Source organism: Coenobita brevimanus, chromosome 106, assembly GCF_032717465.1.
Source record: "Coenobita brevimanus isolate Jiangsu-jjx chromosome 106, ASM3271746v2, whole genome shotgun sequence".
In the NCBI taxonomy this organism is placed as follows: domain Eukaryota; kingdom Metazoa; phylum Arthropoda; class Malacostraca; order Decapoda; family Coenobitidae; genus Coenobita; species Coenobita brevimanus.
The window spans coordinates 5,884,606-5,907,174 of NC_137059.1; the positions used below are offsets into that span (position 1 = coordinate 5,884,606).

At 40.0% G+C, this 22,569-nt stretch overlaps 1 protein-coding gene across 1 annotated transcript in view; it reads left to right on the forward strand.

The window, feature by feature from the left end:
- Window positions 1-22,569, forward strand: part of LOC145416442 (F-BAR domain only protein 2) — a 264,247-nt gene that overhangs the window by 18,235 nt on the left and 223,443 nt on the right. The window contains exons 3-5 of the mRNA XM_080285396.1: window positions 509-725; window positions 7,647-7,748; window positions 12,475-12,630. Coding sequence (XP_080141522.1) covers window positions 509-725; window positions 7,647-7,748; window positions 12,475-12,630 — 475 coding nt within the window. The remainder of the gene's footprint in view (window positions 1-508; window positions 726-7,646; window positions 7,749-12,474; window positions 12,631-22,569) is intronic.

Consider the following 22,569-nt stretch of genomic DNA (forward strand, 5'->3'; position numbering starts at 1 on the left):
AAAAAGAAAAAATCTGAAAACCTTCACTTTTCAAAGTATATAGGAGGGTGATGTTACTGCCTGTCCTCACACAGTTAATGCATTTTTTATTTATTATTATTATTATTTTTTTTAACAAGAATAGATACTATTATATATATATATATATATATATATATACCGTATGTATATAGGCTATGTGGTCTTAGGCCCCCTCCTTATCCCCATTGAACCCATGTCATATCAACCTTGCTGTATGTTAAATCGCTATATGATGGGTTTTCACATGATTTAACCTCATTTTATAGCAAGATGTGACTGTTGATAGATTTTTGTAATTCAGCATAGGATTTGCTGTACTGGTAAAGGGAACTCATTTTGAATCACATGACACTGAAGTGGGTTCATCTTGTTTGAGATATATTTCTGTAAGTAACATTGCCTCTTTTCAAAATAAGTCTTTATTACCGATGAACTGCTCTTTAATCCCATGCCTGAACTCTCCAGTAATACTGATATTTTTTTCCAGGTGGTCAATAGATGAAACTTACTCTAAATCTTTAGCAAAACTGGCCAACAAAACCAACTCCAACACTGAGAAGGGGACATGTGCGTCAATATTTGGAGTATTGAAGCAGTCTTCAGAGAGGCTGTCTAATATACACTCAGATACAGTGTTGCGTGTCCAGGAATTGGTCAAGACTGTAGTCAAGTATAATGAGGAGCTTCATAAAAAACATAAAGGGGTAAGGTTGCATTATTTAAAATAAGTGGATATTTAAAAGTGGTATGGTCTAAAAGCAAATGTAATGAAGAATAAAGCCAATGTGATGATTGTTGAGAGGATGATGCATAGTATGATGTGCTGCTGAAAGTAGAGAACCTTGAATTGGTGAAAAAGTTGAAACCCTTCACAAGGTGGTTTATTTTAATTTTATTCTTGGTACCTCCATTGTTATTCAGGTTAAGAAAGACTACAGATTGGATTAGCCTAGTTGCAGCTCCCTTTAACCCTTCAGCCATGAGAAGAAGAATGTGCATTCCTTTATAGTTCACTGAAGGACTGGATCCCTCCATTATGGAGGGTTGCAGTGGAAACCTTGCCACCTTGGCTTATGTTGAGTTGGGAAGGGTTGTGTAGGTATGAGGTGGAATTCATGGGAGATGTTGTCATTATATTTTTGTGTTTTAGGAGACTGTAGTTTCTTCTGCCAGTATGTGCCCTGCCTAGTCAGTTTTCTTCCTGGCACCTACTTGTTGCTAGGTGGTCAGGGGCATGTGAGCTTAGGGAAAATGTCCAGTAGTTCTGCTAACCTGGGGAATCGAACCTGGGTCCTATTGCTTGAGAAACAAGTATGGCACCACTACACTACTGGCACTCTAGCCACGAGAGGTCTCCCCTAAAAAATGAGTAAAATTGTTTATTGGTAACAAAAGTAAAATAAGAAATACATTGTCTTATTGAAGAGAAGAAGTATATCAGTGCAGTAATAAAATAAAAAGAGAGGTTAATGTACGAAGGAAGTGGAGAGTAGAGTGACTCAGGAAAGAAAGATGGCTGATGTCATGAAGGTCATGAGGTAAAGTAGAGATATTAGAGTGGACACTTAAAAAGACTGCCACAGTATGTTAGTGCTCACATTAGTATACAGGTGTAGATCATTGGCATGGTTTGAGTGTGACAAGTCAGATGGAAATTAAACTAGAGAAATGATTGTGAAGTGAATAAAAAGAAAAGAGTGGATATAACCCAGTGATCATCAGAAGATGAGGGGTAGGGAAATCTGTTTAAAATAAGTTAGGAGAGTATGCTTACAGTAGGGTACCTGTGGAGATGCATTGAGTACCAACAAATTTTCTTCAAGAGTTTTTAGCACTTGGATTCCTAAAACTTTATCAGATTGTTTAATCATCGTGGCATTGCTGTGTGTAGTACCAGTATTGTACCTCACATAGTTATGACAAAATGAAAACATGTAGAAAAATGAGAAGATAAGAATTTTGTACAAAAAACATAGGGATATAACTTTATAAGGAAAATCTTCCTTAATGAATTTCTCATTAGTTTATTTCATGTGAGTTGTGCATCCCTTGAACCACTGCTCTGCATGATTAGAAATGGTTTGGCTCTTTTGGCCGGGAGGGGAATTTATACGAGGTATGTTCAGAAAGTATCCAACCTTAGGCTCTAAAAATAGCTAACCTGTTGAGCTAGGACACTAATCTCCCTCAAAGTAGGCCCCTTTTGACTTGACACATGGAGCCCAGCATTCTTTCCACTACCTGAAACATTTTTCAGAGTAAGTTTTCAGTATCTCTTGCAGGTGCTTCATTACATTTGTCTTGATCTTGTCTCTCGTCTCAAATCGGGAACCCTGCAGCGGAGTTTTGAGCTTGGAGAATAACCAAAAGTAGCACAGAGCAATGTTTGGTGAGTAGGGAGCCTGCCGGACCTGCAGGATGTTGTCTTGACCAAAAATTCCTGAATCAGTTTGAAGAATGGGCAGGGATGTTGTCGTGGTGCAGCTTCCAACTTGCTGCTTTTCAAAGGTTTGGTCTTTTCCACCAAACTGTTGCGAATACGATGGAAAACATCAAGGTAATAATGTTTGTTGACAGTATAACCTGGTGGTTATTTGTGATGCACAGCACCACAGTAATGGGGGGGGGGGAGTCAACATGCAGTTCATTTCATCGTGCTGTGGACCTGTTGTGCATTTTTTGGCCAAGGCGACCCTGCATGCTTCCACTGGGATGACTTTGCTTTGGTTTCTGGGTCCTACCTGTACACCCAAGTGTCATCTGAAAGTCTAGATTGCAGTTGGCACACTTCAACATGTCTTGAGCAACATTTATTCAGGAGAAGAGATCATGACAAATGTGATGAAGCACCTGCAGTAGAAACCGAAAACTGACTTCGAAAAATGTTTAAGGCAGTGGAAAGAACACTGGGCTATGTGTGTCAAGTTGGAAGGGACCTACTTTGAGGAGGATTAGGGTTCTAGCTCAACAGGATAGCTACTTATTTTTATAGGGCCTAAGGTCGGATACTATCTGAACAGACTTTGTATGCTTTCCTTTGCTGATCGTTTGTTCAGGCTTGCAGAAGGAGGCCACAGTGCACATTTTGAATATAAACCATTGCCATTTTTATTCGTTGGCTTGCAAAGGCCTGTTTTCTTTATATGATAACAATTTTAGTAGGTCTTGTAGAATTGAGATCTTGTCTTATCCTGGAAAATTGGAGGCAGCTTTCTTTGGTCGAGCTTAATAGTTCATACTGTGTCTGTGACTGCAACTTTTAAAAAGGAGAAATGTATTTGAAACCATGTGTTCTTTCTGATGTTAATTTTGAACAAAAAGGGATTAATCAGAGGTGATCTGTGGTTTTCTTAAAATGCTGAATGAGATGCAGGTAATCAGGAGGAGATGCATGTGTGGGGAGGAGAGAGGTCTTGTTTGTTGATGTATAAGACCTATCAGTCGATCATTATAAGATACAGTACATTTAGTTGATATACTAGCTGACAGCTTTGTAACTAGCAACAGCTAGGCAATTTAAATGAGGATTGAGTTGACCTGGTGAAGTATGTATTGAAAAGTGCATGACAAGTGTTTGGCACCCCTCTTTAACATGATACAGTAAAAGTCCTATTGCTGATTGTTTGGTAGATCCGACATTTCGGCAGTTTTGAGAAATAGTCCCATTTACGAAAATCATTGATTGTTCGGCAGATGTCTGGAATCATCTCGGCAGTCTAGGAAGTGTTATCTGTGGCTTGTAGGCCTAATGTATCATTACACTTCTGTATGTTCACTAATTTCTATATTTTTATTCAGATTCAGGTATAGTACTGTATTGATTACAGTGTTGCACAGTATCATACACTACAGTAACCACCCCCACCAAATTAGCGAGGGTTACGTTCCAAGCCCCCACGCTAATTCTTGAAATTCTTTCGTTTTTGATGCCTTCCTGAAAATGACACTTACCGGTAATTGAGTAGCCCATGAACCACTGACACTGTAATGCATTACCCATAAATAAATGTTGCTTGTTAAATCAGTTTCCCCGTTGTTTTTAGCTGTACGGCTGTGACAGCTCTAGTATTTTTATTCCTCAGCATAATGGTGGAAGGGACTGTCCTGTTTAACTGAACCTAACTTAACCGAGTTTAACTGTACCTAATAATTTAACCAAACCTAGCCTAACCTAAAGTCAGAAAAATACTTAAAAATAAACTGAAGGAATATGAATTGCTAAGGTCTCTCTGATGAAAGTTAAACGTACATTTAGTGCTCATTCTTTTGTTTGTTTTTGTGCTTAACGTGAAAGAGAGAGCATTGATGCAAACAGTAATGTATCCCATTAACCCCTTAATAACCTCCGGTACTGAAAAACCTTTTACAGTACCTATGTCAGTGATGTTAAGTTAGTGTGAGCTATAAAGAAAACTGAACAGTTATGGGGAGGGAACGAAGGTCACTGGTATGTTTACATAACTACACTACGATTCCAAGCAGTTAGGCGGTCGGTTAATCTCAGATGTTTTCACCCATTTGGTAAATACACCGTAACTTTATCAATCTTTCCGTGACTCGTAGCGAATCATAGCATGGGTTTAGGAAGCTAAATAACACATTGCTAGGTGAGCCAGGCGATAATCTTCAAATCTTTAAGAAAAATAAATTGGTTTCAGAAGAATGGAAGAACTTTACGTACTCAGGGAGGGATTTAATTTCTTCCATTTTCTTATAAGATATGAAGATAATCGTCTGGCGCACCTAGAAATGTGTTATTTAGCTTCCTAAACCCATGCTATGATTCGCTATGATTGACTGGAGAATTGATAAAGTTACGGTGAATTTACCAAATGGGCGAAAACATCTGAGATAAACTGACCCCCTGACTGCTTGGAATCGTAGCGTAGAGTCGTGTAAACATACCAGTGACCTTCGTTCCATTCCCATAATTGTTCACAGTTTCTCCATAGCTCACTAACTCGACATTGGTACTGTAAAGGGTTGTTCAATGTCGGAGGTTATTAAGGGGTTCATGGAATACATTACTGTTTCCATCAGTACTCTCCTTTCACATGTAAACAAAAAAAATGAACAAAAGTTATAACTTTCATCAGAAACACCTTACCAATTCAGATCCCTTTACTTTATTTTATGCAATTTTCCGACAATTTTATTTGTTTGGAAAAAGTACTGTATACAGTCCTCACTCCAAACATATTTGTAATAATATAAGTAGTGATGAGTTCACCAATACAAGTGATGTACTGAGCTGGTAGGTAATATTCTGTATCATTTCGGCCATCCAGGAAGTGTTTCTGACTTGTAGGCCTACTGTGTCATTACCCTTGTATATGTTCACAAATATATATATATATATATATATATATATATATTTCAGATTGAGGTATAGTACTGTATTGATTGCAATATTGTACAGTATACAGTACTCTCTCCAAACACAGTTGTAATACCATATGTGGCGATGACAGTGTTCACCAATATATTTAAGGTACTGAGTGGGTAGGTTTTTGATTATTCGGCAAATCTAATTTCTCGGCATCATCCTGGTCCCATAGATGCCGAATAATGGGACTTGTACTGTACCTGTACTCGGTGGAATGAATATCTGGCAGGTGTATGTGAATTGCATTATTAAAAAAAAAAAAAAAAATAAAAAAAAAAAAAAAAAAATTGTGTTGATGGATAGGATTGTGATGTGAAGCCAGGATTCTAAGAATTTGAATGTTTGTGTTGCCCATTTCACAGGGTATGCTGTTGGTAATGCTCTCACTTTTGTAATATGGTATGTTTTCCTTCTGGACCCTTCCTCACTCCATCTTTAGCTGTGAAGAATGGTCAGAATGAAGCTCTGAAATTCATGGCTGCACATCACAGGCAGTGGTTAGTAATATATATACTTTATGTGGTAGGTGGAGGCGCTCACCATCCACTCACTCGATGTAGTGCTGCTGTCGGGTGTCTGCCCTCTCCTCTCTTCCATCCCTCTTTCCTTCCATCCTCTTCTGTTCATTCCTTCATTCTTTCCTTGTCCTTCTGCCTACGGATGACTTTACACTCCCTCTTCTGTCTTTCTTTCCTTCATTCTTTCCTTTTCCTTCTGCCTGTGGGTGACTCTACACTGAGTGACAAGCCAAATGGTTTGCTGTACACCAGGAAACCATTACTATGCTGGGTGGTAACCATATAGCCAAATTTTGGTGCCTGGTGATTTAGTGGGTAATTATTGCACTCCAGTCGGATTGAGCCGGTGAAGGTTTATATCCGAGGGGTGGTTGTGGTTGATTGCTCATGTAATGCCACTCAAGGATGAGTGAAGCTGGTCACTCTCATCTTAAATGTCGAGACCAACTGCCTAGCCCCGGGCTCCTACGCTCCTCATGGATGATGGATGGATGGATATATGTACTTTATGTTGTACTTTATGTATGTACTGTAAAAGTCCTCTCATTTGGTATCTGGTCTTACGGTATTTCTGGTCTTTCGGCGGTTTTCATAAAAAGTCCCATTAGGAAAGTTCTCTGCTCTTCTGGCACATATGATAAGCTGATTGGCACCCGCGACGGGATCGCCAGCTCATTGCTAGTACCTGTGTGCCCATAGTTGCCAATTAGGTGTTGTTGGCACTACAGCTGGTGCTTTTCATAATAATTTAACACCGTTCATTATAGTTTAGTGCCAATAAATATTAGATTTTTTTCTAACTAGCATGTTTTGAAGTCCAATTTAGTGTGAAAATGTGAACAGTTCACTTATAGCTTAGTGCATTTTAAAGTTGAGCTTAGCGCTTTTGAAGATTTCTGCTTGCCAACACTGCATGGCAGTTGGCTGTCATGACTCGTGAGTGTCTGGCTTTGTGAGTGGGACCTTTCAAAAGTTTGGAAACTTTGTCTTGCTATTTTATGGTGTGTTTATGTAAATACACCTAGGTTAAGTTCATGTGTGTTGTATCATTAAGGACATTAATTGAAAGTTGCTTATTCAGTATTTAGTGCTTAGGGTTGACCACTAATACTTGCTAGACATTGTAATTGCATTGGGGTGGCTGACCATGAATGCTAGAAACTTTTTAGCAGATTTCCTTGCTCATTCGGCAGTTTCTGCACTTTTGGCACCTGCTTGGTGCCGAAGATGCCAAATGAGAGGACTTCTACTGTTTGTTTGAAGGTACAAAGTTTAAACTTCTCAATATCTGTACTGATAGAGGCAGAGCTTATATGAAATGAAATTTAAGAATCTGCAGTACTAACTTACAAAGACACAAATTAACACAAAAGATGAATATGAAATGAAAACCCATGCATAATACTGCACAGTACAGTATTTGAACACTCACCAACGCTTGTCAGACATTTTGTGAGTTTTTCCAGTGTGGTAGTGGTGGAGAGATGATGATTACATCTCCCTGTTACTGTTGATGACGTGATATGCATAATGCGCATACGGATATTGAGAATTTTACTGTTTGTTATTGTTCATAGTACCGTGGCTTTTTTTTTTTTTTTTTTTTTTTTAAGCAGCTTGCCAACAAATAAATATGTGAGGTGTCTTCTCCCTTGCCTTAATTCATATACATACATTGTTGCATACTTATATTAGAAAAAGTAATCTCGGTGTCTTTGTAGGTGAAAGATGAAGAAAGCCAGACTGAAGAGATAGTAAAGAGTATTCAGGCAACAAGTGGCTTGGCATTAAAAGCACGTGAAACTTACAGTCAGAGGTGTCAGGTAAGTGGTGACAAACCTGTTTTGTTAATGACTATATAATGCCAGAAATATTTGACATTAGAGTAAAGCATGCATTATCATGATCAAAAGTTTGTCAAAATTCCCTTGCCAGCTGTGGAATCGAGGTACTATATGAAACATTGATATGATAGTGGGCCAAAAGCTCACGATAAAAGCACAGTATAAGATGGTCAGGAAGACCTGACAGAATGCTGGCAGGGAGCTGTCAAAACACTCTTGATTGTGGTAGTACAGGTGTATGTGTACACAATTTTCCATTTTAAATGATTCTTACGGTATTTACTGTGAAACAGTTGGAGCATTCATAGTTCTATCTATCTATTGCCAGATGCCATAATCCCGTATGGGATGGCCATTTGACTTTGAGTTATTTGTTTTACAGAGAGGGGCACTAACCCTCCACCAACCCACTTGACATGTAGGGAGCACGTATGGTTTGGTTATATGGTTACCACCCAGCATTGTAAATGGTTTCTTGGCTTACAGGAAACCATTTGGCTTGTCACTCAATGTAAAGCCACCTGTAATGGAAAGAAAAGCATTAAGTAGTGACAGGAAAGATGGGAGAAATAGGAAGAGAGGAGGGCAGGCACAGAAAAAGAATGATAAAGGCTAAGGAAGAAGTAGGCAGCAATACATCAAGTGAGTGGATGAATGGTCTGGTGTATTATTAATTAATAGACATTCCTTGCGGAATATGTGCAGTACACGTACTTCATCATCATCATCATCTGGACCTCATTTCCCACCCTAGGGCGGGGTGAGGAGTAGCAACGTCCAGACAGCCAAAGGTTGCCCAGTCTAATGGGCAACACTTTCATTCACTCCTGGCCCTATCTGATAAGCCTAAAACATTCACCACATTCTGTAGCTTCACATAAATGTATCTGATAGAGTCAATCTGGATGCTGTCACGTTAAAAAAGGATGCCAAATCCTGATCGTACACTCCTTCTCACAACATTTATCCAACCAGCTCGATCTCTTGTCAGTCCCCTTGCATCACCGACTTCCAAACCTCTCTTCCTCACAAACTCATCCACCATATCCTTCCACCTTCTCCTTGGCCTTCCTCCTTCCTTGCCTCCTTCTTCAAATTTGCTCAGATAAACCTTTTTCACCACTCTGTTATTATCCAATCTCTCCACATGACCATACCATCTCAGCACACTTTCTTCAATTCTGGTGTCCACAGACTTCCTTGCTCCACATCTTTCACGTATCACATTGTTTCATATCCTATCCACTCTCTGTACTCCACATACGTTCCTCAGCAGTCCCATCTCCACTGCTCTTACTCTTGACTTTTCATTTTCATGCCACACAATAGTCTCACATCCATAGGTTAAAGTTGGCACCAACATTCCTTCATGTAAGCCTTGGGCATCTGAACACTCAAGCCTCTGTTTCTTTCAAGGCCTTCATAGCACCAGCTACTTTTCTTTCTTGTGTCACTACATTCCATTTCTTTTGCACATTTACCTCTCTGTCACTGTACCCAGGTACTTGAACTCTCTCACCAATTCCAGTCTCTCCATTCACTGTAACATCTCACTGGGATTCACCTTCTCTCTCAGTAACCATTACTTTTCTCTTTTTTACATTTACTCTCAAGACATGAAGCTTACAGACATCAGCAAAACTCAGCACTAGTCTACCAAGTTCTTTTTCAGTATTTGCAAGTAGTACTGCATCATCAACATACAACAAATTTGAGATATTCCGTCCATCACCGTTCATTACCAACACCATCCTCCTCTCCATTACTCGTGTTTTTACTTCTCTCATCACTCCATCCATATATATATCGAACAACCATGGGGACATCACACAACCTTGTCGCACACCCACATCGATTGTGAACCATTCTCTTAGATGCCCATTAACCCTTACACATGCTTCACAACCATCATAAAAACTCTTGAAGGCACCTAGCAGCTTACCATCTAGGCTGCACATGTGCAAAACTTTCCACAATCCTTCTCTGTCCACTTTGTCATAAGCTTTTTCCAGATCCATGCATGCCATAAACACCTTATAGTCCTTCTCCCAAGCCTTCTTTGCTATTTGTCTCACTGCACATATTGATCCACACATCTGCCACTCCTAAAGCCACCCTATTCATCACTCACCAGGACTTGTGATATGACTTTCTCTATGATAATTCTTCCATATACTTTCCCTACCACACTCAATAAACTTATGCCACGTTAATTCTTGCACTCACTTCGGTCACCTTTATTTTTGAACAGGGGTACAATCACAGCCTTTTTCCTCTCTGTTGGGACAGTTTCACTCATTCATGCCTTCTTACATATCTCCAACATGCATTTCATTCCACTCTTTCCAATACACTTAATAATCTCTGCATACACCTCATCATCTCCGGCTTCAGAATCAGGGGTATGTACTGAAGTACCATACATCTGAAAGGGTATCGAAATGGAAGAGGATGGGAACTACTGTAGTAGTAGTAGTAGTAGTAGTAGTTGTTCCCTGGGCAGTCTGACCGAACAGCCCCGAGTCCCTTAGGAAGGCCATGGCCGAGACCGGGCTTTACCACAGAGCTCTCAAAGAGTGTATGTTGTGTTGTTGGCGTAGGTGATGGTGTGCAATGCAGTCTTCCATAATGTGCTTAATAGAATGGGGTTCTGTGTTGCATCCTGGACAGGCATCAGCGACGGAATCATCCAGCCTCTTTTGTTAGCTTAAGAGGGCTGGATGGTGCTCACATCTCAGCCTGGCCAGGTGGACCCTGTCCTCACGAGAAAGATAGGATTCAGAAGGATGGATGTCAGGAGGCCGTGCATGCAGTTGTGTGTTGTCTTTGAGTGACTGAATGGAGTGGCGAGTGATCTGAGTGTGGATATGCTTCTGGAAGCTGGTCTGAGGTGGGCGAGGGGGGAGAGATGACAGTATTTGTGTGTGGTATCATGTGCTGGGTGTTGTTTTGATGTTCCTTGGTGTGGGTGGATGTGCTGCCATGTAATATAGTGGATATTGTGGGTTTGTGGAGGCTGCAGCAAGAAACTGGATGCCTCTCATGTCTAGGTGATGGGAACTACTGTATCATACTGTACTGCTGTAGATCTCTTATCCTAATTCTGGTTGGAGAAACTGTCAGCATAATGGTGATTGTACTTTGTTAAGTGAGTGTATAATACTATCTATCTATCTATTGCCAGACGCCTCAATCCCGTTTGGGGTGGCCACAAACAAATCGCCTCCACGCCGCCCTGTCCCCCGCCATTTCACTGCCCTGCTCCCAAATCACACCCCCCTCTCTCATATACATCTCCACCCCATCCCTCCATCTCATCCTCAGCCTCCCTCTCCCTCTTCCCCCCTCCATCTCACTCACATACACTCTCTTCGTCAGTCTTTCACCCTCCATCCTCTCCACATGGCCAAACCACCTCAGTGTGTTCCTCATAACGCTTCCTATCACATCCACATCCACACCACAACACTCCTTTATATCCTCATTCGTCAGCCTGTCTCTCCATATGACTCCACAGGCTCCTCTTAAATAACTCATTTCCACTGCTCTCACTCTTGACTTGTGTCTTTCCAACAACATCCAAGCTTCACTTCCATACGTGAGAGTTGGTATCACAATACAGTACTGTCATGTAGTAACTTTATCACTTCCATGCTCACTTCCCTGTTTCTTATCACTGCTTTCAAAGAACCAGCAACCTTTCTTCCCTGCTGTACCCTTTCAAGCATTTCACCCTCCAAACCTCCATCCTTACTCATCACACTACCCAGGTACTGAAACGTACTCACATTTTCCAATTCCTCACCATCCAACCTCGCTGTACATTCACTGACTTCACCTTTCTCAAAGACCATCACTTTACTCATCCCTACGTTCACCTTTAGATTCCGTTTCTTACACACTCTCCCAAACTCATCCACCAAGCCTTGCAGCTCCCCTTCGTCTTCACTCAACAACACATTATCATCTGCAAACAATAGTACAGGGAGTTTCCAAACACTATCCTCTCTCACCATGGCCACTCCAACATCCACTACCCTACCTTGTACTTCTTTTATTACCCCATCCATATACAGATTGAACAACCATGGAGACATGACACATCCCTGTTTCAACCCAACCTTCAAAGAGAAAAATTCACTTAGTTCACCATCCACACGCACTTCAGCCTAAGCACCATCATACATACTCTTCACATCATTCAACAACTTCCCATCTACTCCATATATTCTTATTACTTTCCACAATCCTTGTCTGTCCACCCTGTCATATGCTTTCTCCAAATCCATGAAAGCCGCATACAACTTCTTTCCCTTCTCTAGAAACTTTTCCACTAAAGATCTAAGAATGAATATCTGATCTACACAACCTCTTCCGTTCCTAAAGCCTCCCTGTTCTTCTCCAACTAATTCCTCTGTTCTTTCCCTAACTCTGTCAATAAGTATCCTTCCATACACTTTTCCTATTATACTAAGAAGACAAATGCCCCTATGATTACCACACACTTCTCTTTCCCCTTTTCCTTTGTACAAGGGAATAATTATACCTGACTTCCAATCCTCCGGGACTGTACCTCTACACCTCATCTTTTTTTTTTTTCTTTCTTTCTTTTTTTTTCTTTTTTTTTTTCTGTATTGAAAAAATATTTATTACTATTATTATTCATGATCTTTTAGTATTTTATTGTCATTATTCTTGTATTTAGGATCTGGAAAAAGTTAGAAGAGATGGGGCATCTCCGAAGGAGTTGGAAAAAGCAGAGGCCAAGTTAAGAAAAGCTCATGATGAATATCGAACTCTTGTGGAGAAGTACAACAATATCCGGGAAGAATTTGAAAAAAGAATGACTACATCCTGTATGGTAAGACAGTTATTCACAGTATTATATGGTAAATACCCAAAATACATCATGATAGTTTGGTGTATATACTGAAGTAAAACGATAGCCTTTATTCCTGCCCTGTACAATAGCTTGTTTACTTAGATACAGTGACCTCACAACACATTGCTGCTGGTGCAGGCAGCCTTGTATTTTACTGTAAAGGTAATGAGGGTAAGGTTCAGGATTGACACTTCTGTTCTCTTCACATGATTGTTTCATAGAATTTCCCAGACATAAGGGTTTAGTTGCACATGCTTAACTTGGACTCTTCTTGGATAGATGGATGTAGACAGGTGTGTGGAGTGAAAGAGGGAATTAAAGGTTTAATTTGATGACAGTTGTTTGAAGCATACGAAGGGAAAGTATCTGGGTGATTGGGGATAGTGTGACTTGGAAATCTTGTTATGCATGTGCATTTATGAGGTAAGGTGAAAGAATAGGGTAGCTGGTAAATGCAAGAGGTTGTAGTGGTATTAGTATGAGCTCTGTGCATATACAGTAGGTAAAGCAGAAGGGTTGGTAAGGTGAAGTGCTTTTGACAAAGGCATATAGTGTGTATGCATCCTGTGATGAAAAATATTAGTCTGAAAGAGTTATATAGTGCTTGTGGTGGATGACCTACATAATAATGTTGATATGGACCTTCTAGTGATATAATGGACACTTTAGATGTGTTATGAGATTAAGAATGAACATCACCATCATTCTTTTGCTGCCTTGATTTCTGTTGGGAAATTTTGCGGGATGTAGCTGTGACAGAATTCCTCAGTTTCAGTTTCATTGAAGGATGTACTGATGTGCAGTAAAATTTATAAAGTGTAGTAATCTTATCATTAAATTTATATGAGTCACCTTATTGGCAGGAGATAGTCTGTATCCACCTTCATCAGATCCATCCATCCATCATCCAATCCTATGTTGCCCCATGAGGAGCATAGGAGCCCGGGGCTAGGCAGTTGGTCCTGACATTTAAGATGAGAGTGACCAACCTCACTCATCCCTGAGTGGCATTACGTGAGCAATAAACCCCAACCACCCCTTGGATATAAACCTTCACCGGCTCAATCCGATTGGAGCACAATAATTACCCACTAAACCACCAGGCACCAAAATTTGGTTATACGGTTACCACCCAGCGTAGTAAATGGTTTCCTGGTGTACAGGAAACCATTTGGCTTGTCACTCAGTGTAGAGTCACCCACAGGCAGAAGGAAGAGGAAAGAATGAAGGAATGAAAGACAGAAGAGGGAGTGTAAAGTCACCTGTAGGCAGAAGGACGAGGAAAGACAGAAGATGGAAGGAAAGAAGGATGGAGGAGAGGACAGGGCAGACACCCGAGAGTAGCTCTACATTGAGTGAATGGATGGTGAGCGCCCCCACCTATCCTCATAGAAATGCATCCTATCTATAGGAGGATGACAAACACATTTTGTTCTCCTTCCACCCTTGGAAATATTGCGTGTTCAGCAGGTGCTAGCCTAAGATCACTTCCCATGTGTAAGTGAAATTTTCACCATACCCCAGTGATTAAATAGGATAGTGCTACAGTACAGTCCAGCATCCTTTTCATGCCACTTCTTTATGACTAGCATCATATTTGTGTGTTAGTTTCATATTACAGCACAGTATTTAAGGTGGAGAGAGTGCTGTTTTGTACCTAGTTAAAATGAACAGATTGTCGGTTACATTAGCATAAATATACTCTTAATTTAAAAAACATAGATCATTGTTTAACACGTCATAAGCATTCTGTCTCAAACTGTATCAGAGTATGACCTTATAGGAAAATAGGGATTAGGGTCTGTGGTTTCTCATCTCGCACCTTTTATTCATTCAAAGATGTGATTTTAGGGTTTTATTTGTTGAAGAATACATTGTGTTAATTTTATGTATATTTTGAGCAGTATCATTAAAAAAAAAAAAAGTTTAAAATTAGGCTTAAACCTACTGGATGAATGTGATGCCTAAACTTTATTGTCATCAAGCTGATTAATGTTTCCTTGATAAAAAGTGATGGAGAGGACAAGGTTTTTGTTACTCTAGAATTAAGTTATAAGCAGTGCAAATGAGTTAAGGAATAGTTGCCATGGCAGCCTACTGATGACAGAGGATGTGTTGTGCACTGACCAGTGTCGTATAAATTTAAGTTTATACTTATGCTAACATAATCTACATTCTGTTCACTTTAACTGTGTAAAATAGCCATCCTTCCATCTTGAATACTGCAGTAATAAGAAATTAACAACTGAAATATGATGCTAGTCATGAAGGTTGTTATGGAAAGGTGGTTGAAAAGTAGTGTAGCATTGTCTTATTTTGTCACTGAGCTGTGGGAAACAAACTATGAAAGGACAAAAATGTGTGCCTATATAGAATGGTTGAAGTATGCATAGGTTAGATTACATATTTTCTTTGATCAGGTCTAGGTGCAACTGAATGTTACCTGAGAAATGAACTAATCTTAGTTGTACTTTTCTCTCTCAAATATCTCATGTAATTGGGACATTTCATTATTTCTCACCAACGGTGTTACCATTTCTGCAAGTTTGGTTCATTTTTTTTTATTGTATAACTAGTACGCACTATATTTAAGTATGTAAAGGGAACTGAGTCTGTTGTGTCACATTGACTGTATGTTTCTCATTAGTTTTGTGTGTATATGTGTGTGTGTGTGTGTATGTGTGTGTGTATTTACCTATTTTACCTATTTGTAGTATACAGGAATTGAGCTAAGCTTATTTTGTCCTGTCTCCATATCTACATCTATCCAGTCTAGTTTTTAAACATATGAACGTTCTTTGCCTGCACCACCTCTTCGTCTAAATCGTTCCAAATACGTATGCTTCTATTCGGGAAATTAAACCTTTTAAGGTCATTAAGACATCTACTTCTCCTCAACTTGAAGTCATGACCTCTTGTTCTTCCATCATCCAACACAAAAATATCCTCTCTATCCACCCTTTCCAATTTCTTACATTTCTAAATATCATGATCAAGTCACCTCTTTCTCTTCTCTGACGCAGCTTTGATAACTTCAGTTTTTCCAGTCTCTGCTAGATGAGTTCCCATAAACACTGTATCATCCTTGTTGCAGTCCAATGAACCCTCTCTAGTTTACCAATGTGCTTCTTCAAATGAGGTAACCATACCACAGCCGCATACTCTAGTCTTGGTCTTATCATGGTCATTATCAACTCCCTCAGCATTTCCTCGTCCATGTACAGTAATTAAAAGCCTCTCTCATATTGGTCAGTAATCCATAAGTTCCTCCAATAATTTTGTTTATATGTTTTTCTGGTGACAAGTCATCCTGAATAGTCACTCTCAAGCCTTTCTCATCCTTTCTCTTACCAATAATCTCATTGCCCATTTTATATGTTCAATGCGGTCTTTTTTCACTCATTCCCATTTCTAATACATGACACTTCTTGGCATTAAAATCCATTTTCCAAGTCTGGCTCCATCCGTGGAGTTTGTCCAAGTACTCTTGCAGTTTTTTACAATTATCAGTACCTTTAATATGTTTCATGATTTAAGCATCATCTGCGAAAATACTCATGTAAACTATTTAAACCCTCTGGTAAATCATTTACTTGAATCAGAAACATTATTGGGGCTAAGCCCTGGGGTACTCCACTAGTCACGTTTCTGTGAAACCTTGTCTCTTATAACTGTTCCATCTGCCTTCCTATCAAATAATCTTCCATCCACTTTAATAGTTTCCCATGCACCCCTCCAAAGGTCTTCAACTTCCACAGCAGTCTCCTATAGGGCACCCTGTCAAATGCTTTCTTGAGGTTAAGATAGACACAATCTGCCCATCCATCTTTCTCTTGTATGACATCTGTTACCCTACTGCAGAAACTTAATAGGTTAACACATGATCTTCCTTTCCTAAAACCAAATTGTCTTGGTGTTATAACATCATATTCTTCTAAATACACTTTCCACCTTTTTCTAATAATTTTCTTGCAGATTTTACAAACAATACTAGTAAGTGATACAGGTCTGTAATTGAGTGGATCTTCCCTATCTCCTCCCTTGTAGATTGGCACAATACTTGCTCTTTTCCAATTTTTAGGTAACTGTCCATTTTCCAGCGAAGTCTTGATGATTACATAAACAGGCCACACTAACTGATCTGCACATTCCTTCAGGATCCATCCAGACACACCATCTGGTCCCATTGCTTTTCCTACATCCATATCCCTCATCAGCTGCAGCACCTCATTCACGTCCACTGTAATTTCTGCCATTCCCGTCACCCTGGGTTCTGTTTCAGGTTCCCTAAATTCCTCTTCCAACACATAGACTGACTGCAGTTTGTTGTTCATTATTCCACACAATTCTTCTTCTCTTTCACAGGTTTCATCTCCATCCCTCAATCGTATTATACAGTCCTTAACTTTCATTTACCATTCACAAACCTATAAAATAATTTTGGCTCTTTTTTTACATTTAATTACAATATCTTTTTCATATTTCCTTTCTTCTTCTCTCTGCTTCCTTACTTATTCATTTCTTACCTGCATGTCTATCTATCTATCTATTGCCAGACGCCTCAATCCCGTTTGGGGTGGCCACAAACAAATCGCCTCCAAGTCGTCCTGTCCCCCGCCATTTCACTCCCCTGCTCCCAGCTCACACCCCCCTCTCTCATATACCTCTCCACCCCATCCCTCCATCTCATCCTCGGCCTCCCCCTCCCTCTTTCCCCCTCCACCTCACTCACATATACTCTCTTCGTCAGTCTTTCACCCTCCATCCTCTCCACATGGCCAAACCACCTCAGTGTGTTCCTCATAACGCTTCCTATCACATCCACATCAACACCACAGCGCTCCTTTATATCCTCATTCGTCAGCCTGTCTCTCCATGTGACTCCACAGGCTCCTCTTAAATAACTCATTTCCACTGCTCTCACTCTTGACTTGTGTCCTTCCAACAACGTCCAAGCTTCACTTCTGTACGTTAGAGTTGGTATCACAATACTGTCATGTAGTAACTTTTTCACTTCCATGCTCACTTCCCTGTTTCTTATCACTGCTTTCAAGGAACCAGCAACCTTTCTTCCCTGCTGTACCCTTTCAAGCACTTCACCCTCCAAACCTCCATCCTTACTCATCACACTACCCAAGTACTTAAACGTACTCACATTTTCCAATTCCTCACCATCCAACCTTGCTGTACATTCACTGACTTCACCTCTCTCAAAGACCATCACTTTACTCTTCCCTACATTCACTTTTAGATTCCGTTTCTTACACACTCTCTCAAACTCATCCACCAAGCCTTGCAGCTCCCCTTCGTCTTCACTCAACAACACAGTATCATCTGCAAACAACAGTACAGGGAGTTTCCAAACACTATCCTCTCTCACCATGGCCACTCCAACATCCACTACCCTACCTTGTACCTCTTTTATTACCCCATCCATGTACAGATTGAACAACCATGGAGACATGACACATCCCTGTTTCAACCCAACCTTCAAAGAGAAAAATTCACTTAGTTCACCATCCACACGCACTGCAGCTTTCGCACCATCGTACATACTCTTCACAGCATTCAACAACTTTCCATCTACTCCATATATTCTTAACACTTTCCACAATCCTTGTCTATCCACCCTGTCATATGCTTTCTCCAAATCCATGAATGCCACATACAACTTCTTTCCCTTCTCTAGAAACTTTTCCACTAAAGATCTGAGAATGAATATCTGATCTGCACAACCTCTTCCCTTCCTAAAGCCTCCCTGTTCTTCTCCAACTAATTTCTCTGTTCTTTCTCTAACACTGTCAATAAGTATCCTACCATACACTTTTCCTATTATACTAAGAAGACAAATGCCCCTATGGTTACCACACACTTCTTTTTCCCCTTTTCCTTTGTACAAGGGAATAATTATACCTGACTTCCAATCCTCCGGGACTCTACCTTCCTCCCAGGCCAATCTGCACATCTTCCACATCCATTCTACTACTATCTCTCCCCCATGCTTCAGCATTTCACCACACACTTCATTAATTCCTGGGGCTTTCCCTGATTTAACTTTCTTCATTGCTTCCACAACTTCTATCCTACTGATTTCTTCCTGTCTTCTCACCTCCCTCCTTCTCCCAGCCATTCCTCAGCCACTTATACTCGCATTACTTCCATCCTCTACGTTCAACAATTCCTTAAAGTGTTCTCTCCATCTGCTCACTTTTTCTCCCTTCTCCACTAGTAATCTACCATTTTTATCTTTCACTCCCCTGCTAACTTCACTTCCACCCTGTCTTACTCTTTTCACCTCTTTCCAGAACATTTTGTTACAGTCCCTCCACTTTACACTCAAATTTCTTCCAAATTCCTTATCCACTCTCTTCTTACTCTCTCTTACTAATCTTTTCACCTCTCTCTTCCTTTCTACATATAACTCTCTCTTCCGCCTCTGAACCTCTTCCACGCCCCTATTTCTCATACATTCATTGTATGCTTTCTTCTTTTGTGCCACAGCTTGTTTCACCTCTTCAGTCCACCACGCTGTTCCTTGGACCCCCCTCCGTCTTCTCTTCCTTCCACACACCACATCACATGCTGCACATATTTCTTCTGTAAATATTCTACACACACCTTCCACGTCTCCCATCTGCTCCAATTCATATTTGCCCAATCGTTCCTCCACTTCTCTCTTATACTCTGCCTTTTTCTCATCCTCTTGTAACCTTTCCACTCTCCTTGCAACTACTCCTTCCTCTCGTCTTTCCCTTCTTCTATTCCTCCAACTTACTTGAACTTTAATTCTGGCCATCACCAAGTAGTGGTCAGAAAGTCCACTCCCCCACTCTCTATACACTCTTGCATCCATTACACATCTTCGCATCCTTTCATCCACACACACATAATCAATCATTGCCTTCCTTTCATTCAGTTCACCACCCACCCTTCTCATCACTCGCCATGTATACCTGTGAATCATTTTATGCCTGAAGAGGGTATTGGCTATCACCAACCCCCTTCCAGCACAAATGTCCACTAACGCACTCCCATTCTCATCTATCTCAGCAGGCACACCCCACTCACCAACTATTCCATCCACCTTCACATTCCCAACTTTACCATTCATATCACCAATCAAAAACACTCTCTCATTCCTTCCAAACTTTTCCATGCACACTTCTACATTTGTCCAGAACTCTTCTCTCAATCTTCTAGCACGATCTTGCGTTGGCGCATACACACACACAATCGCCCACATTTGAATTCCAACTTTCAACTTTACCCACACAATCCTTGACCCAACTGATCCATACTGTCTTATGCTCCTCTTCCATCTTTTACTCACAACTATACATACTCCTTCCTTTGCCCTCTCATTCTCACCTACTCCTGCACATATACCCCATCCATACTCCCATTCTCTCACACTTTCTCCTCTCCATTTTGTTTCAGTTATTCCACATACATCCACTTTCGCATCCTCAAGCACCTGGACAATCTCTCTCTCTTTCACCTCATCATTCGCTCCCCTTACATTCCAGGTTCCAATTACAATGTCCTTTGTCCGGTCCTTGGTCGTCATCGTACTCCTCCCAAGCCCTTTTACTATACATTCTTCTCACTTTATTCCATGCTCGTTTTCTTGCCTCATGTGTCACTCTACATCTCTTGTTAAACCATTCTTTCTTCCTTGCCACAGCTGCAAAAAATTTTGGGACATATTTACTAACTCCTGTTTTATACACGTCTATCAGAAACTCATATTTCTCATCAGCATTTGTGATCGTATTCATTTTTCTCCGGTCTACATTTTGGAAAAATTTCCTCAGGGAAGGAAAGTCTGCCTTCCCATAATTGCATCTATTTTTTCTGTGTTTTTCATCTCTTTCTCCTTCCCTTACTCCCACCACTTCCATCTCAATAACCAGATGATCACTTTTACCTTAGGGGCATTGGTAGGTTATGTTCCTCACATCATTTGGGTCCTTTGTGAATACTAAGTCAAGCCTTGATGGTTCTTCGTCACCCCTAATTCTTGTATTTTCTTTAATTACTTAAGTTAAAATGTTTTCCATCACCAATTCCATTAATTTATTTCCCCATGATTCCTCATTGCTCCCAGCTTCCATACTTTCCCAGTCAACTTCTCGACAATTAAAATCTCCCATTATTATTATTCTGTGTCTTCTTTCAAGTATCATCTTTAGTTTAATAATGGATTCTCTGATTAACTGTTCACAATCTTCTTTTGTCCATGCCCTACTTTTGGGAGCCATATAAAATACTATTACATCAGTTTTTTCTGCATTACTGTCAACTCCCAAAAGTTCAGCCATGGTATTTTCAATTTCTGTATTTTTTGCTCTTAGGTCATTGTGGGTTAAAATCATTATACCTCCCCCAAACTTGCTTTCTCCATCTTTCCTCCAAATATTATAACTGCTCCATCCAAATAGTTTAATATCGACATCTCGGGGCATTTTAGTCTCCACCAAGCAAACAATTTCAGGTTTCTTTTCATTTATATAGTCTCCAATTTCCTCTTTCTTGGATATTAACCCATCCACATTACTATACATGACACTCAGATTTACGGCACTGGTTTTATCTTTACTCATTCCTCTCTTATTTGTTTTCATATCCATACCCCTTGTTTCCTTCACTTCTAGTTCCTCATGTACCACTTCCTTACTTTCATATCTATCACCCTCCAAAAAAAAAGTTTCATTCTTCCTCTGTCCTCCTTCACTTCTAGTTCCTTACATACCACTTCCTTACTTTCATATCCATCACTCTCCAAAAAAAAGTTTTACATTCTTCCTCTGTCCTCCTGCCATTTTTTTCCTTTACATGTTCCTTCAAAGATTTTAAAGCTTCACTTTCTTCTTCATTCAAATCTTTTCTTACTGTAATATTTTCCATCCCTGCTTCTTTACTTAGTTTCTAGGTCACTTTAAGTATATCATTTACTACACTTTATGATGACAACTTAACTCTCATTGGTCTTACTTCCTCTTTTTTATATGGCCCTAACCTCCATACTTCCTCAGTTTCTTTTTCCCGCTTATTTCCTTCGGGATCGATCTTGCCCAATATTTTTCTCGCTTGATTCGTGTCTTTCTTGAGTCTCACAGATCTAACCTTTTCTTCCTCATCCCTATTTCCAAATATTGCCACACATCTGCTCCTTTCTGCAGTTTCTCTCACTACTTTCTCTTCTTTCTTCAATATTTTCACTATATTTTCTTCCATTTTTTTTCTTGTTCATTTCCCTTTCTTCCTGAATTATTTCCCTTAAGCAGACCACATCTTTCTGTTCTTCTTCCACATGTGCCCACTTTGCCTTTTGCTCTTCTAACACACTACTCACCTTCTCTGTTTTGTTACTGCTGTCTTCTAGTTTTCTCCTTAATTCGATATTTTCTTGTTTCAAATTCTCGAGCTCCTGGTTTGCCATCTCATTGGCCTGTATCAGACTCTGTATAGTGTTTTCCGTATTTTCAGGCATGTTTCCTGATACCAGATCCTCCACTTTCTTTTCTAATTCACTAACATTCATGATCAGTGTTTTAACCAAATCCATCATATTTGTTTCATTGTCAAAACCTGGAAATTTGGGTGCCTTGATGTTTACATTGTCGGCCATGTTTAAGGTTGGTTACAGTACTGAACAGCTGTTGCCGAAATTCCTATAAACATTCATGTATACTCACCGACAATAGCTCTTTACATTTTTGGTTGTCTATATTAATTTACAGTACTTTACACTTTAGATAAGACTAAAGGAGACAGGACAAACATAATTCCTGAAAATTACTTAAGGTTTGCAGCTGTGGTTGAGAGGCAGCTGAGACATGTCCAGTCGCTCTGACTGTGTGTGTGTACAGTGCTCGTCAGAAGTATTCAGCGTTGTCCGCCAGGCGCGCAATACTT